The sequence below is a fragment of the Pholcus phalangioides genome, unplaced genomic scaffold, assembly GCF_987345545.1.
Source record: "Pholcus phalangioides strain wild (caught in Gottingen) unplaced genomic scaffold, Ppha-v1.0 ptg000004l_1, whole genome shotgun sequence".
In the NCBI taxonomy this organism is placed as follows: Eukaryota; Metazoa; Arthropoda; class Arachnida; order Araneae; family Pholcidae; genus Pholcus; species Pholcus phalangioides.
In genome coordinates, this window is record NW_028301597.1 from 25,113,497 (window position 1) to 25,132,140 (window position 18,644).

An 18,644-nucleotide genomic window follows, 5' to 3' on the forward strand; every position below is an offset into this window, starting at 1 on the left:
TCAGTGAGAATTACTTAGAGTTGGCACCACAAAAATAAGTCGCACTAAGCGGGAAAACGTTCTAAATGGGAACGTTATAAGCGGGATTGACTGTATTTTATTTTTGTAATTCTAAAATTATATAGCGGCTACATAGATTAGACGAATTGTTTTTCCCTTCCCGGTACCGGTCCGCGGACCAGCAGTTAAGAAACACTGTACTAACTAAAAAAAATCTAGTTTTTTCAACAAATTTGATTTATTTAATTTTTTTGTCTTTAAATAGAAAATTCTAAAATGACCTACCAAATAATTTGCATGAATAATTATTTATATTATTATCATTATATTTATTGTCATTTTCTTCTTATTCTATCTACTTCTTCATAGCATGTGATAGAATAAGGGTTTAAACGTAAATTAATTTCCCATCTCTGATGCAGTGTTTTATTCATTTTTTAAAAAATTTGGAGTTCGATTCAGGGTTTTTCAACTACAATACTTCGAAAAACCGAGAAATATTTTTTAGCAAAGTGGGCCTCAAAAATGTTTGTTTCACCACATCTGAATTCATACGGTTTTCACGATGAAGAATGCATTGCTTTCTCAATACTTTGCCGTAACTGCAAGTACCGTATTTCAATATATATTTTCTCTCTCTTTCAAATATTAGAATACCTTTACATGAAACTAAAATTAAATATCTCATGAGAGAAAAATAATTTTAAAACTCCTAAACAGTGCCGCATATCTAACTCGGAATTTGAATTTGAAAAAAAAAGGGGGGGATTTTGAATGATGTTCCACGTTTTACCGTTGCTTGAGGAAATTGTTGTCCCTTGAAAATTAACAGAAATATGCATTTAAAATGTTGAATATCACATCATTATTTACAATTGTTGAATGTGCAACGCACACGCGATGGGATCGAGAAAAAGACTAAACAGCCAAATATTGCAACCACGGATCACAAACAAGTAGTAGGAGGAGGAGGAGCAAAAGCCCGAACCCGCAAAAAAACTTCCCACGGTATGTTCTTGCGCATGCGCTCAAACTTCTGCTGTGGAAGAACCTGTTGACTGTTGAGGGCGCTTCTCTCTCTCTCTCAATTCGCGCTCGAAGGAAAAAACGGACTTCCATAATGTGATTGGGGTGCTGATGACAACATTTTCGAGTTCGTAAAAAAAAAAGTGCCGAGAGAAACATATTTGTGACAAGGTAATGGACCTCGTTGTGAAGAACTTCATCCAGTCAGGAAGATACTTCATGAAAAGAAGAAGCCTTTTCTTTTGAAACGAAAGCCTCCGAAAATTATGCCTTTTTCCAGGATTACACTATAAAAGTTTAATTACTTTTTGTTCCTTCTCGCCCCCTTCTTTAGAAATTTTTTTTCTCTCATCGCCCCCCGACTCAAACGAACCCATAGGATTCTATGTTATACTCGTAGCTTCTATCGCTTCCCTGGATCATATCATCGCCCACCAGAAGGCGATATCATCCACTTTGGAAAACACCGCTCTAGATATTGAAAGTAGAACATAAAAACAAATCGACGAGGATGGATCTATGGCACCTGGAACACTGTCAATGCTGTCTATAAAGGAGCTAAAGGACTGGACAACGATCGGCAACTGAGCATTAAAAACCCCTATCCTCTTTTTTATCGATAGCCGTAGAATAAGCTGACCAACATTTCTTCAACATGTCAAGATCAAATTCTGAGAATTCCTTGAAAGAATACCACAAAAAGAAAGAGAAAATGTTGAAAGGGTTCATCACGTTAAAAAAAATCAACGCTTCAATCACATTTAAAACGTTATTGACGTTCTCAGGGGCGTAACTAGGATTTTTATAGTTCTGCTGACCTCCCCACTAATTCAAAATCAGATTATTTTATAACGGTGTTCTATGCGTCCAAGTAAAATTTGCCGCCACCTTGATTTTGCCGAGCGGGGCAGTTGAACCCATTGCTCCCTCTTCCTAGTCGCAACACCTATCGCGACAGCAGAGTTTAACTGCGATTTCGTATCATACGAAATGATAGGCATCATTTATCTCGATCCGATACTCTCCATAAGATTTGCATATAAAAGTTTTATAGTTGAACTGACGATTTTCTATAGTCTTTTATTGCTCCATTAATTCCTTTAAAAATATCCAGCCCTGCCCTTCTCACCTGATAACATAATCTCCACAGAATAAGCGATAACATAATCGACTGGCTCTTGTGGCACAGCTGTGATCATAGATTAGAGGGGAATCGAATCATCGAATTTGGTCTTTATAACTAAAAACAGCGTCAATTTTCATTTTAAAGACAATCGATGAATGCACGATGAGTGGAAACAAAATGCCGAAGTAAAATATATTGATCTCTCTCTCAATGTTAAAAGATCAGAGTGAGATTCAAGCATTCAATATGAACTGGCTCGTACAAAGCTCTATCTGAATGATATAAAGAAGGATCGGACGCAAAATTGTCAGATAATTTTTATCGAGTATATATGTACGCGAATAAGCTTATCTTTTATCGATTTGTGAAGAATTACTTTCAGTCTTCCTTGACTTTTATCTACATGAGTTCTGAATATCAATCGTCCTGAGTAGTAAATAAGTTATGAGGAGTTTCTGAGGACAAACTTCATGAAGAAATAAGGGATGGTTTTGTGCCTTATCACGACGGGGAGGAAGAAAAAAAAAATCTTTTTTTTTTATCATGGCTCCTTTTACAAACACGTATATCACTTGGGGTACACTCGGGGGAAGATTAGAAGTTTCACCACGGCTACTTTAACACCCCCATAACCAGAGCTGAAACGGTCAAATCCAAGAAGAAAAAAAAACCATAGTCTGGGGACTGTATATATATAAATAAAGCTCGAACAGGACAAGATTTTCCACAGATAGACTGAATCGAACTATACAATATACCAGCGGTTCTCAACCTTTTTTGACTCGCGGAGCCCTTTTAAGTAAAAAAAAAATCTATTACAGTTTTCTTTTTATTTTCCTTGAGCGGCCGCGGAGCCCGTGGAGAGTGCACAAGGAGCCCCAAGGGCTCCGCGGAGCACCGGTTGAGAACCGCTGAATATACCGTACAATAGGACGACATCCCGCGCGAATATTGTACGTATAATGTTGCCCTCGGATGTTGATCCGCGACCTCAAACCTATTTTGTAAAACCGAACTAAGCGTCACATTTCCAAATCATTCAAGTGACCAGCGGTGCACTTCCACATCTCATAAGTGTCCTGCGGCACATTCCCAGATCACTCAAGTTACCCGCGGCAGATTTACAAATCACCGCGGCACAGTCCCTTAAGCGATCCACGACATACAGATCGCCGCAGCGCATTTCTAGATAACTTGAGTAACCTACGGAATATCTACTGATACACGTGCGCCTCGTCCATATTTCTCTGCGGAATTTCTACCAAACTACTTGAGTGACCAGCGGTACAGTTCCAAAATACTTAAGAGACCCGCGGCACATCTACAGATCAGTGAAGTGACTCGTGGCACATCTACAGATCCATATCAACCTCAAGCAGGATCACCATGACACAGGGCTAAAATTAGAGGGGGGGGGGGCAAAGGGAGCAACCACCCCGGGTGAAAAATTCTTGGAAATTACAAAAATACCGAAATGAAATCATCGATTTCGCAGTGTTAAGGTGGTAAAATCATGTTTGGCGACACATTTACAGACCACTTGAGTGACCTGCGGTGCTGTTCCAGATCATTTAAGTAACCTGTGTTGCTATACTGTTACAGATCACCTAATTAAGTGGCCCCGTGCTCTCCTATCCTCAATATAATGTACAATCGAATGCAGAGAGCATGGAATCCCGTTATAACGAACTCCAAGAGACCGGAGAAATCACTTCGTTATAACGAAATTTCGTTATAAAGGAACTCCAGGTTTTAGCATTGTTCCTATGTAAACTTATCTAGGGGATTAGAAAAGTGTTCGCTAAAACGAGATTTTCGCTATAACGGTATTCGTCAAAACGAGATTCGACTGTATTTACAGCCCCTAGGGTAAGTAATAAAGACGGTCTGAAATCGCCTATATTTCAATGTGCTGGTGATCCCTAGAAGGTAAAGGAAGAAAAAAAAGGTAGGCAGCCCCCACTAATGGGGACCATTGTTCACATAAGGTACGAATGCTTGCCCCCGTCTTTTTCTACGTCGTCTAGCAGGCCAAGTCCATCCCAAAGAATAGTCTCGACGAAGGTGATTTGGCAGGAGAGGGGGTAGGGGGGAGATAGTGAGTGTTACGCGAAATATCAAAGTAAAAAAGAAACGAAGGTAGGGATGAGGACCGCAAGAAAATAGTATCTCGGGTCTTTCTTCCCCTCCTAGGCGTATGAAGTAAGAAAAAAATATCAGCAGGGGTGGTTATAAGTGAAAACGTGGAGGGTGGAACAAATGTAAGGGGCATTGGATCTACTGAAAGTTTTGGGAGGGGGAAGAGATATACTGGAGAATGCTGAAATCCCTATATAGTGAGTGGCTGGTTTGGTGGCCATGAAATACAAAAAGAGCTTTGCAGGCAAGAGGGAGGAATAATAATGCACCACAGTTTGAAAAAAAAAATTCGTCTCCATGCTTACTTACCATCCCTGTGATGGCCTCTCTCCTGCTGTAGATTTTTTAAAGTGACTCACCATATACATATAATAGATACACAGTAGGTACCAGTTGAATGGAGTAACCTCCTCAACCCAGCAACCAGAAAAGTTCTATATAGGTTTTGGTTTTCTGATCCCTGCTTATCTCTCGGCTGTTATCTTTTTTTTTTTAACTCAATATCGTTTTTCCCCTGACACACACATAGTGATGGAAGTTTGATCTGAATTGGAATTTCAAGAGGGGGATCAAGGAATTACCAGTGCTGCGCATACACAATTTACATTCTGTATATTCATACAGAAATACTATGCATGGAGACGTATATATATATTTATTTATTTATTTATTTATTATTATTCGATTTTGTTGTAATTCTCATATGGCATTATGACATTCTGAACTTGCAATATATGCATTACGGTACTTCTTACGAATCCTGTGATATTTCAGTTTATTTCTACAGTAGTTTCTGTTACATGGAAACATAGTTTTTTTACTGATATGTACAGTCGGCAACAACTTAATTAGATAAACGCAGATACCTCGCTTAAACGGATAAAATCCTCCGGCACCAAATTTCTCCCATAGACATAATATTAAAGTTCTCCGCTTAATTGATATATGATAATTACAATGATTTTTCGCGCTAAATCGAACATTACGTCAACTGTTACAAGAATGAACCACTACACACACACACACACACTTGTTTTTATTGAACGAAATCATTTAGTTAGAGCCTTTTCAGCCCTATCTTCGTGAAGCTCATGATGCGGGGTGGGTGTCAAAGCAGGCTTTATATGAATAGAAAGAGTTCATGAAAAGGGTAAAAAAAATTTGATTCGTTGGTGAATATATTTTAATTAAATTTAATGTCTCAAAATTATTGGGTCCTTGCCCATTCGAAAAATCTTTCAAAAATAGCCTATGCGTAAGCTCTAAATGGATACAAAAGCAAAGAATCGAAATAGAAAAGGAAAAAATATACTTCAATTCATTCCAAGGTAAAATGAAGATTATACTTCTCTATTGGTTTATGCTATTCACATGACCAACGCCTTATAATTTCACATATACCTGGTTATTCCAAGCGTATTAAAGGTCCTGATAACGCGCAATATCAATATATATGTTTGTCGTTTTCATATTCTTATTTTTTTTTTTACCATCATCATTCAGCCTAAATACCCCCCTCAACTACAATTTTGTCAGTAGATGCCATTTAAGCTCTAATAATGGATACTGACGGGTTATACGTATATGTATACAAACGCACACGTCCATAGATGGTATCACATAACCTGCAAATGAATTGAGTCCCAGTCTCTTTTGGGAATTAGTGTCAAATCGTCACGAGCCATTGAGTCATGGTGGACACGGTTCAGAAGAGCCGTTGAAAAGCCAACAACGTAAGCTATTTCCCGCTTCGCCATGCACGAGGGCGCTTTATAGGCACCCTTTTAAATCTACTAGAGACGTGAGAGAATAGCGGTTATACATTATATTGCTCCCTCTCTCTGGTCTCTTTAATTTTATTTTTCCTTCATTTCTTCACTAAAATCCGAAAACAAACGGTAAAGTTGGAAGCAACGAAGTTTGTCGTCGTCGTAACAGATCATTGTCCCTTTAATAATGACTTATTTTTCCCCCCATCTCTATATATAAAAATATGATAGAAAAATTGTGTCCGTATCAAGAGTAAACAGAACAATCATAATAATCGTATCAAGTGCAATACAGTATCAAGAGGAAGGAAGAAGATGTAAAGTGAGACAAACAACTTTTTTTCGATTTTGAAACTAAAAATTTTCTCACGTTCTCTTCAAGGAAGTGAATTTGAAATAAAATAGCGCACAATAAAAAGACTGCAAATGAAACGTGGAGAAAATATCCAGTTAAATAATCATGAGGAAAATATTAATAAGGACTTTTTAAAGGGAATAAATCCGATAATTACGGACAGAAAAGAATTTCTTTTCAAAGGAAAGAGAGAAAAATCGGGATTTTTTTTCTTCCTCATTGGATTTATCACGTTACATCTTCTTTCAAGGGATTATCATCAGGGATTGGTACAATACTTTCTCTCTAACGTGATGGCGGTCTTCATCTATTGAGCAATAATTGAATGAGATTGGTCAAGGTCATCAAGTGATTGTCATCTCTCTGTTTCTCAAGCATAAGGGGAAAAATATCACTAAATTCGTTAGGATTACGAAATTAACGTACGTTCTTTGAGAGTTTTGCATTATTACTATTTTTTTTCTTCCTTCAACGCTTTTCAGCAACTGCTAAAAGACGAGATCGATGCATATTGGATTTTTTTTTTTCAAAGAAAAACGAGACGACGAGGAAATGAAATTAGAAAACTTGAGAGATTTCCAATCATCCAATATTCTATATATATATATATATATATATATGAAATTGATTTTCTGTGTGTGCGTGTGTTCTCTATACAAATCTAAAATTTTGGGCCGATCGTCAGCAATTTTGCATATGTACTAAACAGGGCCCGACTTGAATGATGGGCTACTTTAAGAATTCGTCAAAACTGGGCAATTTCGTTCAGGGGAGGACCACTTTCATTTTTCATTTCGGGGGGGGGGGGGAAGTGATACAACAATAGATTTGGACCTCGCCCTCGCTACGGTCTTGGATATGGGCATGTCCCACGTCCCCAGCTATGAAAATGTTGAAGAACACTGATATAGAGACCACTTTAGTTAATAATTGATATTAACATTTACATTAAATTGATATTAACATTTACATTAAATTGATATTAACATTTACATTAAATTGATATTAACATTTACATTAAATTGATATTAACATTTACATTAAATTGATATTAACATTTAATTGATAATAACGATTCATATAAAGTCTCTATTTCGGGCATTCAGTAGCTTGATTCGGTAACCACTAAGTCTGGGCAATATCTGGGCTTCTCTACCAAAGGCTTACGGAATAACCACTCGAATTGTGAAGACACAACTTTGGGAACTACGAAAGCCTGAAAAGCAAACGTTCACCATTTGCATCTTTGTTGGGTGAAACCTGGATGGACTAACTCCAAAACTACAGTATGTTAAACATACAAGGAAAGCCAAAAACCACTTCTCTGCAAACAATTTCACCAACAGCTCCTTGTTGATTTACAATCACAAGAAATAACAGGACAAGGAAGAAACACGGAAAATTAACAACAAAAAAAAACCCACATATGATCATAAACAAATCCAACAGCGCTGACAAGCTCTATTATGGCTAGCTTGTCACCGGATGAGTCAATTTTTTTTATTATTGTTATCATTTTTCGTTCACAACATTAATTTTATCATTGTTATTATTCGCGACGACAACAGCAGCTAACGAACCGCAACCGTATAATTTGTGACGGAAGGTGTATTATAATAATGATCGTGACCAAATCAGGTCAGTAGAGAAAAGATATCGCATTAGACTAAATATACGAGAGCACTGGGAAAGAAAAAGAAAGCCATAATAAAACATGATAACGGTACTCACTTGCAATAAGACTCTCCTCTCGGATTGGATACGCAAGAAGCGCCATTTTTGCATGGGTTGGGCCAAGAACAAGAAAGCAGGCCTGAAAGTAATTGAAAAACATTAAATGTGTGCATATGTACTCGTACAATAACACTAACAAATATGGTAGGATAGGAAACCCCTACCACTGATCAAAATATATCCCAAGCTCTCCATTACGAAAAGATATGTGTATCAAGGGGTTCCTAACTAAATCTGCTTGAACGCTTCCCTGACCAACAGAAAAAACAAATATAATTCGAAAAATCTTAACCACCTGAATGCTTTCAAGTTTGTTTTTCTCCCTTCACAGAATTTTTCCTTGAGTTTTATCAAGTATATGCATGTTCCCTTCACTTTTGCCAAATATTTCAGATTTTTCCTGACAATTTTTTATTTCCCCTGACTTTCCAGGTCACTAGGAACCCTGTACATGGTCCATGCAAGGGTGAGAGCTGACAAGGCTCTAGCCCTGGGGCAAGGGACAATTATCATCATTTTTCTTTCTTTTTTAATGCTATAAATTCACTATAGAATGGCATGTAAAAAGTCTGATTTTGAGGCCCACGGAAGATTCCAGCCTAGGGACCGGGCTCCTAGGATGTGGTGGGGGGGGGGGGAATGACCCTGTATATAAAGGATTGCTTCGATAATCATTTGATAGTTATACGTGGAAGAAAAAACGGCCAAATAGCAACCATGCACCATTTCCACATTCCCCAATTAGATTAGAATTTAATGATATGGTGAAAACTCGCTACAACGATACTCGATATAACGATAAATCTTATCTGTAACGATATTCTTTCAAGTCGTGTTTAGAAATGTTTATACTACCCAATTTTGACCGGTTCGCGGTGTTTTAGTCAGACGGAACCCTTGATGGTCACATGAATGTTCAACGGAATCCAAACAAACAGCAATATTCCTCTAATACAGCTATTTGTATTGTAATAAAATTGTAAAAAATTTACAGCTTTTGATTCCACGGAACCCTTAGAAGGTTCTTTAACCCTTTAAGCGGTTTTTAATATTTTCGTGATCTGCATTATAACTGTCGCATAGGAAATAAAAGCGTGTTAAGAACACGTTTAATAAAAGCGTTTGCGATATTTCGGGGTGACCGAAATAAAGCAGATCAAGTTTGACGAGATATCTCGGGATCGCCGCTGTAAGGTTTAATAAAATAAACAACACTTGAAAACATTGAACCTTCTCATACTATTTTTAATTTTCTTAACACATATGTCAGCTCTCTACAAAGCCTTCCAATCTCACAATATTCGGTTCCAATGGTTTGTAACCAATGCATGTAAATAAAATCAATCATTCAATATTCGGTTCCATCGGCAACTGTTCAGTTATTGGGGTGTTGTAGTATACGTAAATAGGTTCAGAAATGAAACTTCATACTTCACTTACATACGAGTATAAATTAGTAAACAGGATGAAGTAATCCACGTGGACAGTTTTTTCTTACACAGGAGACAGAGAGATTGGGCATTATCAAGTCCAGAATAAAGTCGAATTACAAGGTGGGTGGTGACGGATCAACTACGGGTCCCAGAAGAAAACATGCTCCCTAATCGACAGGACTTGCTATCTCTTATCTCTGTTCCCGAAGACATGAGATGAAGTATCCGACAGGAAGCCGAAACCCAATATCCATGAAGAAAATCTAGATTCTTTCCTCTCGCTGGAATATCCATCGGGGGTATAGGATTACAACATTATTTTTTTCCCCCTCTCTTTCAAGAGTCAGTCACAATTATTCTTTTTTTTTATTGGACGTGGTTCTGGGAAGACATTTTTCATAGGAGGACATTTTCGTCGACACCCGTCATCTCAGGAAAAAGAAAAATTGAGATGTTGGATGATTGGGAAGAGGGGTTCCAAAGAGCTCTCATATAAATTACAAAACCAAAAGTAACATATCAATCCGAAGAGCTAGGCGAATGTCCGAAGTGGGAGAGTCGATAACCGGGGAGGAGGGGAGGATTGGCACAACCTCCGGTCCGCGGACCAAATGCGGCCCGCCAAGGGGTTCCGGTAGAAAAGTACCAATACGCACAACACGATAAATACCTAGGCAGACAATATGCCTTTCATGAAAATACGAGATATCGACAAAAAAAAATTGTCAAAGGCAAGTAAAGTTGCCACCTATCGCTGAAAAATCTTTAATCTTCTTCTATGGGTACTACCAGTCAAAATTTGATTCACCAAAAAAAAAAAAAAAAAAAAGAGTACACGTCTAATAAATATGCGAGATGAATATATTTATTTGGCTGTAATTAATTAATTATCATAATCATCGTAACATAATTTAGAAATCATGAAAATAATTCTCTTTTTCAAGATTCACCTGAGCCTTGTAGTGAATATAAGGGAGGGGGGAAACGGGACATTTTAAAGATAAGTTGGGACGGTGAAAATTACGGGAATATATAGTCAATTCGCAATAACTCGAACTCCGATATCTGGAATATCTGTTTAAGTCAAAGTTTTTACTCAGCCGCAGAACTTTTTCAGTATTTTAGTGTTAAAATTTTCACTTAACTCGAAGTTTTCTTCCTTTAAGTCAGTTTTTGGGAATGAGAGAAATTTAAAAATAGCATTTAGTAGATAGCATTTTTAGTAATAGAATTAAGCATTCAGCAATGGGGTTTAGGATTTAGCATTTAGCAATAGTGTTTAGCATTTAGCAATAGAGTTTGGCGTTTAGCAACATAATCCAGCACTTAGCAATAGAGTTTGGCGTTTAGCAACATAATCCAGCACTTAGCAATAGAATTTAGCAGATTCATTTGTCTGCTTGCAAAATGTGAATGACTTTCTCACGAAAAAAGAGAATCAAAAATCACTGAACTTTTTGACTGAAAAGTTTACCGCACTATATATTCTTGTGTAGTGCTTGCTCAACCTTTGGGAGAGTGTGGACCATTCCACACTGGTTTGAGAACGTGCCGTGGCCACTTGAGCGATCTGTAAGTGTGCCACGAATTGCTCAAGTAATTAAATAAATAATTGTGTGTTTACAATTAATAAATAATAAACTTATTTATTAATTGGAAATGTGCCATAGTTCACTTAAGCGATCTGGAATATGTGTCCCGGGTAACTCAAGTGATGTTGAACTGCACCGCGGATAGCTCATTTAGAAACCTAGCGAACCGAGTTAGTTCATTTTTACAAAATTAGGTTTCAGGTGGCGGGCCTTATCAGATGACTCCGAGAGCCACCTTTGGCCCATGGTCCATTGGCTGAGCATGTATGCATTAGCTATCCTCAATTTCTTGACGAAAAATATCGTTATAGCGATGTTTAAATATTGATTTAAAAAGTATAAAATATTATTTTGAAAATTTTAATTTTTTGCTCGTGTTTGTTTTAGAAATAAGAAAAGCAATTCCTTTAAAAATCGAGGAGCAAAAAAATGCAAGTTGTTGTTCACATATATATATATGGCGGTGGAAAAAACAACACAAGGGGAAAAAAATATATCCTCGGACTCGCACACGTAGACGCATTTTATAAATTTTGTTCACATCCCCAGGGGGGCGCTAGTAAATTCTCAATCACAGAAAGAAATAATTTTCAGACCAGACTTGTCGGCAACGCCCCGCCGTAATAGAAGACTCAGAAGGCGTGGTCCGAAGAAGGCGTCAGCCTGCACTTTCCATCAAAATTTCTCGGCTCTATATGATATATCCTATATACACCCTCTTTCCCTCCTCCGTATCTTCAAACGCATATAAATGCATCTATGGCAGGTAATAAGATTGAAGGGATGAAAAAGAAAGAAGAAAAGAGACAAGAAATTGCGTATGTTACTACAACCACTACTATTACTATCCTTCCTTGCCACCGAGACGTCCGAAACGGCATCTCGATGTAACGCACTAAGATTGAAATAGAAGAGCGAGAGAGTTCATAATATGGCGGGGGGGGGGGGGGGGGGTTGGCTTCTATAGAAAATTATATGTCAAAGAACCTATAGAGTGTGGATCGTGATCTGAAAGGAAGCAGTGGCTTCTCACGGTTAAAGAAAAAAAGATTAAAAACTTTGGCCATTGGCTTACTTTGCGTACCTTCTCTTCTGTTTCATATTACTCAGCTAAAAGCCTACGTAGGCATTTAGCATTAAATTAGGAGTAAAGAGGGGTGTACAAATATAGACATTTTAAATATTCAATAGGAATATTTATATTGCATATTAGTGAAAATCATGAGAGTTTCGAGCATGTAGCATTAGTTATTAGCAAGAAATTATAAATGTTCTAATTCACTCTTAGTAACAGCGGTACGATATACGATAATTCAGTGTTTTCTCCTAACCAGATCATGGCCCGCTGCTCTGTCTCAATGAAGAGATATATATTAGTGGTGGTCGAAGAAGATCTGGGGCAAGCTAAAATATTTGAGTATATGTATTGTGAACCTATCGTGAAGTTCGTTTCTGTGTGGTGCTTGTATAGTGTGCTGCGATCTGCCATCAGTTTTTCAAACTATGAATGAAGTGTAATGCTTGAATAGTTGTACCGTTGTAAGCCCGTTGCTGTCTGCGGAAAGACTTTTTAACTGGGAGATCGGCCCGCATTCGCACCTCGAAGTTAGAAAGCACAGAAAGCCAACTTCAGCCGACCACCACTGTGGCGACGGTGAGGTACGAACCCGTTTTCCTCCGTGATGCGAATCCGTTACTATGACCACTCGACCACCACAGCGGCATTCATTCAGTGTTTCCTAACACAATGAAGAATAACCAGCAGAACTAGCAACAACTACTGTTATTCTGTGTTTCAATGCGATAATTCAGCATTTGCCCTAACACGTTGGAGAAATAATCCGCAAAACTCGCCACAGCTGCTGTAATCTTGTGTTTCATGGACAGCACGAAGGAATTACCCAAAAAATGATTAGGCAGTTCAACGAATCCAACGCCGTATCCACTAAATAAATACACGATTCATTTTGGTGGGACAATGAAGCAATGCTGACGTTATTTTCGTCAAAGACGGTGCCCCGCATTACAGGATACATTACCGTGAAGAAGAAATTTGGGTCCGTTTTCCAGACCTTCAGCAAATTATGAATATAATACACGGACCCTTCACAAAGCACAACTAGCGAAACAATAAATTTACAATTTCATTTCTTTTGCAATTTCTCTCTTTTTTTTTTTTTTTTTATTGTTGTGAAATCAACCAGATTGTATCGCTTTCCACAAAATTACTTATTTTTCATAAAATTATGGATCATTTTCGTAAAAATGGGGGGACTCCCTGCGGTAGCAAATTTTTGTGTGGTCATGTCGCCGTTTTTTGTTGTACCCGTGTCAGGAAAGTTTTTTTTTTTCTGACGAGGACGCCGGGTATCGAACTCGCGACACCTCTAAACATCCTTTGGTACTTTAGGCGAGTATCTTACCGACTGAACTACCGCCTACGATTGACCACTCATTAGCACGAACATTATTCCTCTAAATTTCTCGATCTCTACATCAATGACAGAGTTTTTGCTCCTTCACTTTCTATCCACTTTTACTGATGTGAGCTGAAACACAAGATGAAAGCAGCTGTTACTAGTGTTGATAAGAATACTCTCTAATGTGCATGAGAGAAACTGGACTATGATATTTGAACTTGTTGGGTTACTAAGGGTTCACACATAGAAAATTTATAACTTAGTCCAACAAAAGCCATTAAAATATCCGGGATCGAGAAAAACCCGGGGAAAGTTAATCCCTAATTCTGGCATTATCGTCATTCTGGAACATCTCATTGTCTTGAGAGAGAATAAAATATCCACCTTTGCAGTGGGAGGTGGTAAATATGATCATCCATTACATTAAAATACTCAGCAGAATTGGTTTTGTTGCTGACCCTAGTCCAGAACAACAGAGAAAGAAACCCAAATCATATTTCCCCGCCCCCCGGATGGTTGCATAACACATGTTGCGACTTTTATATTTTGGGCTAGGCAATGTGTGTCTACTCATAAAATAGGTTATAGGTCCCTATGACTTTTTATATTATTTTCTCTTTTATCATCATAATGTAATTTCACCCTACGAAATATATTTCCTGTATAAAAAAATTCTTTTCTTTCTCCATCCCTGTGCTCGACCCCGAACTTTTTGATAACGTCACGCGCAAGTTGCGATAAGAAAAGATCACAGATGAACTTTGCACTTGAAGTTGCTATCAATGAATTCCTACGAGTGAGTGAGAACGGTCCTCAGTCTTTGTGAACGAAATGTCTAGGTCTATTTTATCAATGATGATAATAAGAGGAGGAAAATAAAAGAAATGTGACATGCGTGCAATGACTAATACGACTGAAGTCTATTTCGAACCCAAGGACTGTCCTCTCAAGCTTCACACGTCGTGTTTTTATCGAGAAACTTTCTTCGCCCATCAGGATGACCGAAGTCCTGGCCTGATTAAACACTGGCGTATACTTTCTGGACAAGACGATACCATCGAACCCCGTTATAGCATGTGCCCCAATGTCGCACCAGACACATTTTTCAGTGAATAAATCCTCCATTTCTAGGCCTAACACGTGTGAAACCGTGATTCGATATAACGCAGGGCTGGAAAAATCGTAAAAAAAAAAATCTAGACGCCAGAAAAATTTTTTAGGCGCCAAAAAAAAATTTTACCCAGAGAAAAAGGTCGAACGTGATTCTTTGAATTTTTCAGGGCATCGTGACCCTCTTTCATGCTTGTCACATATGCTGCTACAAATTCCAAATATTTTGTGCTGCTCTCAAACTGCAATTTAGAAAATACACAAAGTTTATGCGCCATACTACGTTTTTAGCCGCCACTGCTACCTAACGTCTGGGATAACGTCCGGCCCCGATACAATGCCAGAGTTCTGGTAGCGTTAAATCGGGGTTCGAGTGCACTACTATATTCTGGGAATAGTGCTACTTTTTTTTTTATGTTACAAATGAAATCAACCACAAAAAGCACGAAAAGATTTTTTTAAATGTTTGTTTGGGCTCGAATCAACTTCATAATTAATATCAGTCATATATGGCCTAACGTGTTCCCCCGCATTAGTCAGAATGCCGCAAAATTCGGGGGAAACCACTTTTTTGAATGTTGGGGGGGGGGGGGTCTGGTCCGTTCCCGGCATGCCGGGAACGGGAAGTTTAATAAGGATCACAGTCAATTCAATGGATTTTTAGAATAAAGATATTCAATAACTTTGCAGTATACGTGACTCGAATTTTCCGGCATGCCAGAAAATAAGGGTATCGTCGGAATGCTGGTCTCTTTCACTGCTTCCCGACATTGCTGGCTAATTATGAGGGAATACGGTAATAAGTTTTTGTCGCACTTCTGCATTTTCAACTAAACCCGTCTCGATAATTACTGAAGGTAAAAGAATTTCCATTGTAGCTATTTAACAGAGAAAATTACAGAATAAATTACTTACTCAGTAGGGAGAAAATATTGTGGACTATATATATACATATAATTTCTTCACAAAAAACTAGTAAATAAATAAAAATTAAATATTTGCTGACATTTATATTTTAATTGATTTTTTTGAGCGTCAGAAATGCAAAAACATTTTGAAAATTCCAAAAATTGTATGCTCAGATCTGAAAGAATTATTAGAATAGAAAGGCCACTGGTTTTGATGAATGTTCCCCTTACCGCATGTCCCTTTAATTACTATTTTGTTTGTATTGCATTACAGTATATGTACAAACTTTGAATGCGACGGGTAACGTTAGTAAAGCTGATTCAAAGCACTGGCACGAAATTTCCAAGGTAAACTCATGATCGGGTGTATGTTTACAAATACACTGTATGTACATGGCGAAAAAAACATCATATCGACGTCTTTTCTCAATTATTTTGATAGTTTAGAAATTAATGTGTCATTTTTCTGTACAAAATACGAGTATATAACTACAATTTTTTTTTTGTCTCGAAAGAGGTGATTCGTTGTTGGTCATTTTTCGAAAGCTGCAAGGCAAAAAAATATTCAACTTTTCTAAGCAAGACTTTATCTGTTTATAGATAAAAGTTAAAACCGAGGCCAACTGTATATTTTACCGTAAATTAACTATTTTAGCCAATTATAAAAATCCACTCTAATTTTTGATTTACCCGATCTCATAGATTCTAAGTGTTCTAATTATTAACGTTTGACGATGATAGTAAAGTTTTTCGCCTTGCAGAGAAGATGCCGAGAAACTGCTCAGTTTGTGATCCCATGCGTTAAGACGGCACTGCCTATAGCAGAAAACTTACTCCTTATTTTCACATAGCTATAGTGACAATCAGCCTTTAGAAAGTGTGCAATATATGAAGGATTTGGGAATCACACACACACACACACACATTCAACAGTTCCTTTAACTTCAATAAACATATTGAAAATATTACTGTCAAAGCATCTAGAAATGTTGGTTTTATTATTCGTAAGTCATTTTTCTTCCGTAATACTTAAACTATCGTCCTCCTTTACAACTATTTTTTTCAGGCCAACTATGGAAATACTGCAGTGTTGTTTGGGAGTCGTCATTGTGCATTCAATGCCTCAATAATGGAACGTATCCAAAATCGATTTTTACGCTTTACTTATTTCAGAAAAAAAATTTCATATTTATAATGTTTGCTTGTCAACTGAAATCCATAGATCAATATTTCAATGTGATGCACTAAAGCAGGGGTTCTTTACATTTTTCAGCCACCACCCCAAAACCAACAATAAGATCAGCTTTGCGACCCCATGGAACTGTTCATTTTTCGCAACTAGTAAAACCCGTGATGCAATAAGTGCATTTCTAACAGGACTGTAAGCGAGTTTGAACGACTCATCTAGGAAGCCCCCTGCGAATCAAGTCTAGGTTGTGACCCATGACTCAATAATCCTTAGCTGTAAATGTATTTGCGCGACCCGTCCCGGAAGCACTACGAATCGAGTTTGAATCGGGACCCACAGCTCAAGAAATCCTCTGGCTGTTAGTTGATCTAAAGTCTAAATGACCCATCTCGGAAGTCCCAGTGACCCAAGTTTGGGTTGCGATCCATGAATCCCTGCACTAGAGGCTCAACCAGTGCCGTCTTAACGCATGGGCCCGGGGGGCCTCAAGAGACGAGGGCCTCACAAAAATGAGATATGGTTGAAATTTTCTAGAATTTACCAGGTAGGGCCTCAGAAAAATCACTTGGTCCGGGGGCCCGTGATGCTCTTATGACGGCCCTGGGCTCAACGTCAAAAGCTTTGCAGTTTTTTTCAATCAAAATACTCAAGAATGATTTTGATTTACCGTGCATCGTCAACAATTACAATAATGATTTTTAGTATGCTTATACAGTTGGACGCCCCTGAGATGCGGTCACCCCCTCTTTTGGGATCAAATACTAATTTTTCCTTGTATAATAAAAGTATGTATTTCAAACCACTCATTAACTGTTACCCCTCTGTTACGGACGATTTTTTTTTTTGTCCCACCGGTGTCCGCAAAAGAGAGGTTTTACTGTACTAGAATGTAAGTGTTTATGTGTGTATATATATATTTAGTTTATCCTTTATTTTTTCATCGTTTGTATCTGTGTGTGTTTGTATACGTTTCTTTCCCTTCGTCTTTCATCACTGTAATTGGGCTGTTGTCTGTAGTGAGTGAATAAATAAATAAAATTGTTGTGTTATTGTTTCAATTGTTTGAAAATATGCTAACGGCACCAATTCACATCTGTATTTGTAGGGAAAAAAAAACATTCAATACATTTTATGGGGTTTGAACCATAATACAGTAAAATCCCTCTTTTGCGGTCACCGACGGGACAAAAAATTCACCCGTAAAAGAAGGGGGTGACCGTTAATCAGGGGTTTGAAAATGCATACTTTTATTATGCAAGGGAAAATTATCATTTGGCCTTAACCAAGGGGTGTCCATAAGAGGGGGGGTGTGGATTTACTGTCGATCACAACTTCACAAATTTCAGGAAAACAAAAGAAAAGCATTATTATATTTACCCTCAGGACGAGCGAGCCCAATAGAGACAACAGCCCAGGCCAGTAAGCCAAGCAGCCAGCCCATCCCGGGCCGCATATTTCCGAAGATCACCAGACGGATCACATAGATGATGAACGGAGCCGAAGTTATCCAGGGTAAAAATCGCAATAGTTATCCAATAAAACAAACACAACACGAAGAGCTTATAACATAATATTAATGAACGCGCACACACACAAGGATGATGATGACGACGAGAAAGGATAACACGTAAAAACAAAAAAGATCCCGAATCGGTTGTTCAAGTCAAGAAAGAAGGTTCCTCATCCATTTCGCACTCACTGCAAGCAAAGAGAAGTTACGGACGGACCAAGAACCTGTTATTGTACCGATAAAAAAACACTTGTTTTCCTCGGTGATGGCCTTCCACAGAGGAGCGTGTAAATTCCTCCCTTCTTTGCACCACAAGAGCCACGGCTCCAACTG

The 18,644-nt window shown here is 38.0% G+C and overlaps 1 protein-coding gene across 1 annotated transcript in view; it reads right to left on the reverse strand.

The window, feature by feature from the left end:
- The window catches only part of LOC149086973 (uncharacterized), a 132,933-nt gene extending 114,289 nt beyond the window's left edge, over positions 1 to 18,644 (reverse strand). The window contains exons 1-2 of the mRNA XM_089231189.1: positions 18,179 to 18,644; positions 8,147 to 8,228 (exon numbers count right to left, since the gene is read on the reverse strand). Of these exons, the coding sequence (XP_089087315.1) occupies positions 8,147 to 8,228; positions 18,179 to 18,254 (158 nt within the window). The 5' untranslated portion in view covers positions 18,255 to 18,644. The remainder of the gene's footprint in view (positions 1 to 8,146; positions 8,229 to 18,178) is intronic.